A 12,000-nucleotide genomic window follows, 5' to 3' on the forward strand; every position below is an offset into this window, starting at 1 on the left:
GGCTTCATAATTCTGTGAAGACACAGAGGTTTATTTGCTATTTATATTTTTCCCTTCTATGGCTTGCTACAAAAATTATTCACAATTTAATCCCCATTTCTCCTTTCTGGAAACTCTCATTTATACTGTATTCTGTTACATTCAAAGTAGTGTTAGAATAATTATGTTGTACTCTGTTAGGTAATAAAGATAAAATTTGCTCTCAGAATTGTATGATTTTTGCTTGGTTTTTGCTGTTAACACTCTGTTCCTATAACTATACATTACTCAAGTTAGTTTTTTCTAATGCTAGAAATTTCTTCATTTCACAACAATGCTATTATTATGAGGAATGGTATTAGGGATGATTAGTTCTATTTTTCAACAGTGAAATTCCTATACAACCGTGGAAAGTGGAAACCCAAGCAAATGTAGCTGAACATATGAATATTTGTGATTATCTTACCTATTCATGCAAAAAATAAATATATATTGAACACTGACTAGGAGCCAGGCATTGTTTTACATACTGGCAATACAGATGTAGATAGAGCAGACATAAAACTATTTTTGTTAAGAAGCTTACACTCTAGTGGGAAGAGCCAGAGAATAAATAAAATATGTAAGTAAAATATGAAATATATTAAAGGGTGATAAGTCTATGGAGAAAGATCAAGTAGGGGAAGAGAGTGGAGAAGAGGAGGGTGTTTGGTTATTTGACTAATGGCTGTGTCTCCCAGGAGCATGCAGACTACCTGAAAACAGGGACTCTGTCTCATGTTGCTAGTCACCATATCACAGCGTCTATCATATGTGGCACTTACCAAGTGCTGAACAAATGGATGGGTAAACTTGGTGTTGAATGAGTCCTCCCCTTATCCTGAGCTACTCTTTCTTTTCCACACTACTTTATATAGTATATAATTTATTTATATAGTATATAATTTATTTATTTATGTTTATTACTTATTGTTTGCATCACTTGGCTAGAATATCACCTGCACAAGGAATAAGAATTTTAATAAGAATTTTTATTTTGTTCACTGATGGATTTCAAGCACCAAGAACATTGCCTGCCAAGCAGGCAGTAGGATTTAACAAACATTTGTAGAACGAATGAATTTTAATAAGTAATTTCGCTAAGAGGAAACAATGAAATTACTAACTTCTGACACAAGAATTTTGTTTGCTGCTTCTGGCAAGCCAGTTTATTCCTGCCAACAACACACATTCTGATGGCTACTGACAAATTCACAGTGTATGTACTCAAGAATCCCAGGAATAAAATGCTTAAGAAGCTAATCCTGATGCCAAATGCATGTACCTTGGAATATCAAATGTTACAATGTATTAACTATCTACTCATTCAGCTATCAAAGGGACAGTTTCTCCTCTATTCTTAAGATTCTTAACAGGGAAAAGTGAGGGAAAAGTATGTAAATACAGATGAAACAAGACTTGACAGCCATGGTGTGGCTGTTTTTCACTGATTGAAAGGTACCACAGAGTTTTGTTTGTTTTGTCGTTTGAATAAAATGATTTAGATTCTTTCCCATCCAAGACACATAAGCCACATCCACAATTTATTTTCTGACAAAGCAAGGGGGATACTTATATTTCATTCCAGGGGTTTCCTTTGGTGTCCTAATAAAAGGATCAGAGGTTTTAAAGTGGTGCTATTTACACTTGAAAAAGCCACAGGCAACTCTCAGGTTGCAAAAGAAATGCAACCTGAGAATCACAGTTCAGGAAAATGAACTGTGAATAAAGGCCCCACGTGAACATAGTTTTAATGGTTAAGGCATAAAAGTCAAGTGCAGAGTATTTTCCTCCCTGGACATCTTGAAACACCTAGTGATTTGTTGACAGCATTTTGGAAACATTTCTGTTCATTATTTATACATGACTATTGTATTAGATTTTAGTTTCTTAAGGGCAAGACACAGACTTCTCCTAAATCGCCTACCCAGAGTCATGGGGGGGAGGGCAGGTACTCTCCTAAAAATAGTAAATAAGGTCCTTGAAGTCATTTCCAGGTAGAAAACTGTGGGCTAATTTATTTTCATTGAGAAAGTTATGGTCATTTACAGAGAATTTAAAATCACACCATATTACATAATATCTACTGGCCTCAAATGTGAGTTAATTTTCATGATCCTAATTTGCCTCTTTTCTCCTTTTTGTTTTGCTAGCGATTTCTAGAAGATTCTATGTTTACACTAAAAATTTCTGAGGTCTGTTCCATACTTTGCCTAGTCCTGTGTAATGTGCTATAGACAAGGGTTTTATGGTGAAATAAATTAGAAAACACTATATAAAAATTTCCTTCTGTTAGAGATTTACAAGGCAAGCTAAGATTTTAAAAACTGTAAGAAAGTCTGCATAAACTGAACCCTTTAACCTTGTTTAACTCCACATATCCTGAACTCATTTTTCCTCAGAACTCTTTTTTAATGTAATAATAACTATCTTTTGAATTATAAGATACTATCTATTTTATGACACCTCATTAATTTATGTGCCACTGAGAGGAAAACACTGACAGTATGCCTTTGATTTTTAAGACCCATTTAAATATACAGTTGACAAAACACAAACTCAGGAAGTAGTACTTAATCCTATATAATGAAACGGAGATATATATTCTAGAACTGAAATATTAAAATTTTTTAAATATTAAATTATTTTTGTCCATTTTAGTAATTTTGGTAACAGTCTATCAATTCTTTTATAGATTTCCATGAACTGTGAGAAGCTATCCTCTGAATTCTGATATAAATGTATTTAATAGTATGCTGCCATACTGCCACGTACATTTCTTTGATCACAATTGTAACTTCACATATCACAGTTCTAGCCCTCTGTGATTTTTTGAGTGCAAACTATGAGACTTACAGGTAATATTAGGAGAGGGCACCTTAAAGAAAACTCCAGGGCCCATGGGAACCACATCAACCTGTCCTCACTGATCACCAATGATAAACTTCATTACAGATCACGTTCTTTTAATCCTCCTCATGGCATTTGCATGCGTGAGTTTCAAATTCGATTTTTAACAACGCCAGATAGGACCCATATATTCATTTCTCTGTATCTCCCCACCAAGTCCACTTTGTATAAGAGTAGGGTCATTACAAGTCTTATTTATTAACAAGAGAACACTTTTCTCCATGCAGTGGCCAAGTGGAAATATCTCTTATTTGCAAAATCCATATTATATTACTATGGTTGTTAGCAAATCATACCTTCATTTGCCTATTTGCCTATTTGTAAAGATTTGTTAAAATGAATAATATAATTCTATATAGATGTTAAATCAGAAAAGCCACACAATCTGCTGGTGCTATAAAATATGTCATTTTAATAATTAAGATACATAAATAAAGTGTTTATGACAGAAACAATAAAGTTGTCTCTCAATTCTGTACAAACGCTGAATTTCCAAGTAATTTGTAAGGAATATATTCATCTTATTACATTCAAAATAATGGTTGAACAATGATGATTATCATTTTTTTCTTTTTATATTCTATAAATTCACACACTATTAATTTATAGTATTACAGTGCTTGATAATCTTGATAATATGAAATAAAATTCTTCTAATGGTATGTAGAAAATAAAAATAAAATAATTAAAAGTCATTTGTATAACTATTTATGAAAACAAAATAATTAATATTTTTTCTGTAAAAATAAATTATGTACTTTATTCTGAAACATCATTCTATTAAAGTGTTTAGAAAATAGTTACATTCACGTTTTGGCAGTGTGCTCAAACTTTCTTATTTGCCATTCCCTTATGCATGATAAAGTGAGGTGCAAGCTGTTCACATGTGAGAAAAACAGCTTATTTTCACAGGAAAGGAAATGATATATGAAATAGAATTAATTAAAAAAACCCAAGTGCCCTATGATAGATATACAAAAATTCTCTAAGAAAAAAATGTTCTTCAAGGCCTTTGAGGTGATGCAACCTTTGACTACACTTCATCAAAGGTGGTTTTTAATCATGCTGCTCTGTAACTTCCATCAAAGTAGCATGTCCATCAATTGCAGGTTACAGTCCAATGTTATAATTTAAAGCATAGTGTTTGGTCACTTGACTGAAGCACAACAGCTGGACTCGTCACTGACCACCTTTTATAAACCACCAAGAGAAACAAACATCTCCTTTCTGCTCTAAGCATGGCTTCCAAGAGTAGCACCTTTGGCACTGAGCACAAGTTTTCCAGGTGGCAGAAGTCTCTGGAGTAGCACAACACGAAAACAGCGAGGCTGATGGCAGGAATCCTACTGAGCCAAAAACATGCTGGTTCACCTAGAAAACTGGTGAAAGACTAAGTACTGATTTAAGTTTAACCAGACAGGAAAAAATTTGTACCTATCCACGAGGAACACCCAATCGGCAATTTGTAAACGAACCCACTTTCTGCTGTTTCTTCTTTGTCTTACTTTTCTTCTGCTTCTTCTCAGTCTTATTTTTGCGTAACTTCTGTTTCTTGTTTTCCTCTTTATACCATGGTCCCCAGACTCCTCCATTGAGCCGAGGGTTACTTCTGGGGTCTTTGGGGGGGTATCTGACAGGCACCGCGGTCTTGTTGAACTGTGAGAGCCTCCGGAGGAGCTGCTTCACAACTCCGGGATACCTGTTAGAAAGGTCCACTCTCTCGTAGGGGTCGGCTGTGATGTTGAACAGCCATACACTTTTGCCAGTTGACAACGTAATCCGTTCGTTGTGCCACCGGTTCGGCCCTAGGTTGCTGAATGACTGAGGGGGCACCCAGTCACTGTACCCGGGGTTCCCTGTGAGCAGTTTCCAGTGCTGCACTCTGATGGCCGACTGGATGGCAGTGTTCCAGATCCCATAGCCTGCCGCCCAGGAGCCATTTTTCGCCTTGGTATAAATGGGGTCGATGTTGTGCAAAATATCTATTCGGGGAGAACGAAGGCCTTCACTTATGGTCTCCCAGATGTCATAGCCATCCAGTTGAATGTCCTCATCAATTTGTCCTTCAGCCAGTGAAATCAGAGTGGGGTACCAGTCAGTGATGTGCACAAGCTCCTTACACACCGTTCCCTTGTTTTTCAGAAGTGGACTGTGCACGAAGCCAACAGCCCGGATCCCCCCTTCCCAGTAGGTTCCTTTGCTACCTCTGAGGGGCCAGTTACTTCCTCCTGCTGTGGGCTGGCCGCCGTTATCTGAAGAGTATATGATAATGCTGTTGTTATAGAAACCATATGTCTTTAGAGCCAGGGTCACATTGTTGATTGCTTCGTCTAAGCAGGAAAGCATGGCAGCATACCTGCGCCTATTTATGTTGATAATGGACCTGTAGTGTTCAAAATACCTGCCAGGGGCTTGTAGTGGAGAGTGCACAGCTTGGTAGGCAATATATAAAAATAGAGGCTTTCTGGGGTCATGAGAAGCTAAGATTTGCTGCACTCTCTGAGTGTACATCTGTGTGGAGTATATGCCATTGTCGTAGTCCCAGGCAGCATTGTCATTTTCGTACAAGTCATAGCCACACATCCCGGGACTGTCACATTTGTAGTGTGTATAGTAATCGCCACTTCCCAAGAGGGAACCAAAAAAGGTATCAAATCCTCTCTTGGTGGGCATACATTCTTTTCTATAAAAACCCAAATGCCATTTTCCAACCATATGTGTTGAATATCCAACCTCTTTCAGCTTCTGAGGTAGGGTTGCATTGTCCAGAGGTAAGCAGTTGGGCTGTGTAGGTCTTATGATAGAATGCTGAAGTCCGGTATGTATCTGATACCTTGACAAAAGAGTAAAAATTGTGTCAGTGCAGGATAAAAGATAGATTCCACATAAAACAATGATTCTTAAATTAAACAATGTTTCTATGAAGAGAAATGTACCCCAAATAAAATATGACCAATTCAGTATTCTACTGTTGCTCAAAAGTCCTACCCTAATTAGCTACATGTTTAACATTTGAAATGCATTTAAATCAGTACTTTTGAAACTAAGGTTTCACCACCTATCTCAAAATCTTTTTAAAGTTCTTATAACAGAATTAATCTGAATAAACTTTAATCTTTTAATTAATTACATAACAAACTAACATGAGAAAGGAAAGTATATAAATTTCAGAGTGTTTGTAACCCAGCAGGATCCTGTGGAGCCTTCTCAGGATAGACCCCACCTCCCAGCCCCCTCCCACCATGCCATGTCCTCTGTCTGCTTCTTGTTCTCAGAAAAACTTTAGCCTCCGAGGCCTTCCCCAAGTTCCAAAGAATAAATTTAATCAGAGAAGTGAGAAAATGTAGAAAGAAAGGAAAACAGTCAAGCAAGACAAAATAGTAATAGTTTAGCCATTAAACAAAGTCAAGGACCTTTAGTTCCTCCTCAAGGGCTAGAGATAATATTCTGAGCCATATCTTTGAACTATTTTGTCGATTCTGAAACCCCCACCAGGTGGGAGAAGTTAACTGAATGCTGCCCACAAGCACATAGACTCCAGGCTGGTTGGAACCAGAAGGTTGAAGATGTTGACTCCTGGTTACCTCACCACCAACCAATCAGAAGAATGTCTATGAGCTGATCACACACCCCATAACCGTCTCCCTCACTGTGTCTTTAAAAACCTTTCCCTGAAAGCCATTTCAGGGTCTTTTGAGCACTAGCTGCCTAGACTCCTTGCTTGGGGACTGCAATAAATGCTGCACTTTCCTTCACCACAACCCGGTGGCAGTAGACTGGCTTTACTGGGCACTGCGCACAGGTGAGTGGACTCAAGTTTGCTTTGGTAACATGCTGTTGTTATTGTTGTTGTCGGTTTTGGTCTAAGGACCTCACATTAGTTCCTAAATCATTTTCTGAAATAATTTCCAGCCGAGTAGGAAGAACTAAACATTCATGCAAAAATTATACAAAAATCTCCTGTTTGATTGTCAAAACCTGTTAAATCTCTGTAACGAGAAAGAAAATATTTCTGACTCACAATACACTATTGTTGAAAAGCCATTTTAGGTAAATCTTTTAGCTAATGCTACAGAAGAATTACATTTTTCCAAAAACAGCAGGAAATGAATCCTTTCATATGTTTCCCACAGTGTCTCCTTTTTAAGAAAATTATATTCACTTACAATGTAGTCTAAGAAAACAAGGTAACTCTTTCTATACATTAAAATTAAGCAGTTGTTAGTTTCTGGTATTGTTCTCTTCCCAAGGATATTTTGCCAAGGGACTTTTTTCCAGAGAATGGTATGAATTTTCAATTGGGTCAAGATGTACCCATTAGTTCATGCCATTTTAAAAGTGATTAATATCTATAGTTATTACATAAGTTTAAAAAGACTTTTTAAATAGGAACTATAGAGATTTTGAGAAAATGAAGTTTTTAGAGAGTGTTAGTGTAAAAGTAAAAATATTCTTGGAATCAAATTACAAAGAGTAATATTGAGATCAAAAAGAATTTTTTTTTCCAAATCGATTGAACCTGAAAGGTCAACGTATCACACATGTCTTTGGTGAATAGTTCAATTTATTTTCAAATGTTCAAATGATAGTATAATGCAACTGAGAGTTCTTTCAAAGTGTCAACAGCAGTAACAGGCTGATGGTTTCATAGAAGTTGTAGGGATGTCCGGTCACTAACACAAGGCAGCATTCATATGGGTCCTGTCTACACAGCTGATCATTTAGCTGTCAAAGTTCACAATTAACACACTTGTGGTAATTTAAGTAATAAATTGCCAAAGAAATAAGCTTTTCATATGTATTATTTAGCACTAAATTCATAAAGTGTTATTGCTCTTGATAATTATTGATTCAGTTCAGGATCATTCACTTCTGAAACCACTAAGTTTTGTATAAGCACATGACAAATTGGTAACACCTATCAATATAAACATTGAGGATATTTAAAAAGGAGAAATCTGTATGATGTAAGAATTTGAGGGAGGATTTGTGGGCATGGGTTACTAACTAATTACCTTATGCAGAAAATGTACTTGGCCAGAAATCTATTCAAGTAATTGAACAGGTAACCAACTAAAGTCTTTCTAATTAAATTGGGCATTTTTGCACCTAGTATTAAAGGCAAAGGGAATTGAGGCTTTTGAAATTGTAAAATAGAGAAAATGTTCATACAAAAAGAGTACGAAAGAAGAGGGCTGCTGCTTTCAGAAGATGGTACAGTGTTAGCAGATAAATAAGAGAGTTCAGCGCTATTAATCAACTATGTGGTTTCTGTCTTCTCCAGAATAGAATGGTTTTCATATTGCAAAATTTAGCATCAACAGTATAAAGGTTGGCAGCAGTTCCTAACAGAAGAGAGCTTTTCAGGGCAGCTCCTGCTTAAATGAGTTCAACGCTGTAGGGCCAAATAGGAGGGAGTATGAGGTAAAACTGGAGGCAAGGGTTAAGGGTATAGGTTTTGGGGCCAGACATAACTGGGTTTGAATTTGCTCGACTGCGAATTAGCTGTGTGACTTTGGGCAGTACTTATCCCCTCTGATCCTCAGCTTCCTCATTTGTAAAATAGGGATAATAATACATATTGGGTTGTTGTAGCATCAAAAGAGAGCACAGAGTCTGGTAAGGAGAGTACATTCAGTAAATGATAGCTTTTATTATTATTATCCCAGAGTTCTGAATCATATGTTACTAACACATTTCTTTAAAGTTTTATCATTTATAGGCCTTATTTCACATGCATTATTGCATTTAGTCCTCATTACAACAGTGAGAAGTAGGATTCTTTACGTTCATTTTATAGATGGAAGATAGAGACATAGAGATGTCCCCCAACTCCCCAACCTGCCCCCAGGCTGTGAAACATGTTCCTGAACAACAAGGGCTAAGCCTGATGCTTTCTCTAGTCTCTTAAAGAGTTAATTCCACTACTTCTTGAAAAATCAAGGAGCAGAGGAAAGATGCCACGTCAGTCTTGAGAAATGAATCTGTTCTAACTTTCTAATTAAAGATAGGAAGAATTTATAAACCAAATAGTGAGGCTTATGCTGACCTCCCCAAATTTTGAGAACTTTTTAAGTAGATAATTTGTGAGCATTAAACAAACAAACACACAAATTAGGTAGGATCAAAAGAAAAGTCCTGCCAAGTTAGCTTCATTTTCTTTTTTAAAAAAGGATCAGAATTAGGAGAATAGCTTAGGAAAATGATAGGCATTTGAAAAGGCTGCCCATGATTCTTTTCTTATAAAATAACAGAAAATCAACTGTATGACAGCACTATATATTTGTGATAAGAATGATAATCTTACACTTTCATACCAGTTAATTGCATACAGAAACTTTTCATTTACATGATATTCTCTGGCTTCTACAACAGTGTGGAGCAGGCAGGAGGGCTTCATTTATTAGTTCCATCTAACAACAACAATAAAAGGACACTGAAACTCAGAGTAATTTAGTGGCTTTCCCAAGTTTTACAGCTGTAAGTCTTGGGTTCTATACTGGAATCCAGATTTTTGGCTTTGGAGACTCACATTGTACACTCACAGCTAACTGAACAGTTAGACCCATGTAAAGTTTGGGTTAATTTATTTGCATTAATCTTCAGTATTTATTCATTTCCGTAGTTAAGTTATATTACTGAGTTTATAACATGTGCTAAGAATTAAGTTTTTGTTTTGTTCTGTTTCTCCCCCTGCCCCCAGAGCTGTTATATTACAAAGTGGGTTGTAAGTAAAGATCCTACTGGCAATGAGGGTGACATGAAGCTAAGAGTTCTCTGAACCCTGGGATCAGACGGAGATGGTGCTGTCAGTCATGAAGAGCAGCATGCTAAAAATGCTAAAAAAATTTTTTCTTTCAGGAAGGAGATGGTTGGGCTCTAGGGAAAATCTTGATAGAGTTTTTGGCTTGTCAGTGACCTTGACTTGGCAGCAGCAACTAGCTGGAAGACTAATCAGATAATTCTTCAAAATAAACTAAAAAATAGTATATTAATTAATATTAACTGATTAACTGGTTGAGAATCCCCGATCTGGAAAGAAGTTTCTGGAGCAGCACAACTGGGCCCTTTCTTTGGCTTCAACTCATTGATTATTATTATCCACGAATTGAATAAAGATATAGAAGACATGCTTATTATGTAAGAGGAATAGTGAAAAGCGGCATAATGAAGATTCAAAGTAATCTAAATGACCCGAAATGTTGTTGAAACAGATGATAAAATGTACATAGAAAGTTAAAGAAGGGCTTAAAGACTGAAAGGGAATATGTCAAAAAGACGTAGAAACCTGAATTAAGGGGCTCTTAACTGGCCAAATCTGGGACAAGGCAAGCATCAAAATAAACAGTAATAAATTACACCCGCTGAATAAAATAGGAGACCCTGAGTCCATACTAATATAAGTAAATAAGTAAATGGGAAAAGTTTGGTATGCAATGGGATATTGATAGAGTCTCAAAGTACCTCCCCACAAAACACTTATTAATTATATATATGGAAAAGAGTAACCACACACTGGAAGTGCTTGATAAACACCATATTAATCAAGTGATCAAAGTTAACATCATCAGTAATCAGGATAAATCGATATCATGTGCCACCAGATAGGATGCAATGAGAATATAGCATTGTTTCTACAGTGTTCCACCCTAAGGTACACAATCTGAATCTAATTCTCAGTAAATATCAGGCAAAACTAAACTGAGGGACATTCTACAAAATAACTGACCTAAAATCTTCAGAAGTATCAAGGTTATATAAGTCAAAGAAGGACTGAGGAACTCTTCCAATTTGAAAGAGACTAAGGAGACATGAATAAATGTAATAACGCGATTCTGAATTGGAATGGTTACAATAAAGGACATACTTTGAGGACTAAATAGGAATAATAATGTTCTCCTGTTTTTGATAGTTCTTTTGTGGCTAATGTAGGAAAATATCTTTGTAGGACATACACACTAAAGTATTGGAGATGATGGGGCATCAGGTTGGCAACTAACTCTCAAATGGTTCAGGAAAAAATGTTTTTTGTGCTGTACTTGAATTTTTTCTGTAGGTATAAGATAGTTTCAAAATTTTAAAAAAATGTGTAAGAAAATCTAAATGGGTTAAACGAAAGGCACTACATGTTATTTAAAAAAATCAACTCTTTACATGTTAGTTATATAAGACTATGTAAATAGATGTGGGAAGTTGGATCTATCAGACTATGAATTTAATAAAAAGCAAAAAAGAAAAATAAGAGCTAAAATATATACACTGTACTAATTTATAAACATTATAGAAACTTATACAAAAATAGAAATTAAGACAGATGAGATAAAAATAAATATAAATAGAACTTCTGGTATCTCTTCTTACATTCTAATGAATCATCTTGTGTTGTCCTAAGGTGTCAGGACTACAATTTGTAGATCGTTGGTATAGGAAGGAGATTGTAGGGAGATGAAAATCGAAGCACAGAGGTTTTTTTTTTAAGGCTATTAAAGTAGTTTGGGTCAAAGATGATGGTGGCTTGGACTACCATCTAGTGGCAGTAAAAATGGAAGTAAGTGGATGGATCAAATGTACACTTTGGACTTAGAACTGATAGGACAATTTCAATGAGGGGAGGGAGGATAATGAGAGAGGAAAGGGAAGAAAATAATGACTTATAGATTTGTGGCTTTCATCATTCGGTGAATAGCAGATGGACCAGCTGGTCTCTGTTTTATTCCAAAGTATATAATTGGGACTAATGGGTAACATTACAAGGAGGCAGATTTCAATTCAATGCAAAAAAAAAAAAAAAAAAAAAAAAAATTCTAAAAAAGAAAAGAAACAAAGACCACAAAAAAATAGGTTAGATGATCATCTACCAAAGATTCTGTAAAAGATATACCTGAATTGGAAAAGAAGTACTAAATGACCTCTAAGGTTCCTTCTATAAAAATTCATGTGTCAAGGACTATAGCTTGGTGTTTCCATAAAGAACTCCATACGACCTCAGAGCAGCTTTACAAAACCAAGTTTATAATATTTATGTACAAGTATTTGATAAACAGGTTTCCACAATGCATCAACATATATTTA

The 12,000-nt window shown here is 35.8% G+C and overlaps 1 protein-coding gene across 1 annotated transcript in view; it reads right to left on the reverse strand.

Annotated features, from left to right (window-relative positions):
- Nucleotides 1-4,362: 4,362 nt before the first annotated feature.
- ARSJ (arylsulfatase family member J) overlaps nucleotides 4,363-12,000 on the reverse strand; it is a gene marked incomplete at both ends in the record, with an annotated part of 64,005 nt that continues 56,367 nt past the window's right edge. Inside the window, one exon of the mRNA XM_082653942.1 lies at nucleotides 4,363-5,761. Coding sequence (XP_082510068.1) covers nucleotides 4,363-5,761 — 1,399 coding nt within the window. The remainder of the gene's footprint in view (nucleotides 5,762-12,000) is intronic.

This window comes from Grampus griseus, assembly GCF_964374135.1.
Source record: "Grampus griseus genome assembly, chromosome: 4".
Taxonomy (NCBI): domain Eukaryota; kingdom Metazoa; phylum Chordata; class Mammalia; order Artiodactyla; family Delphinidae; genus Grampus; species Grampus griseus.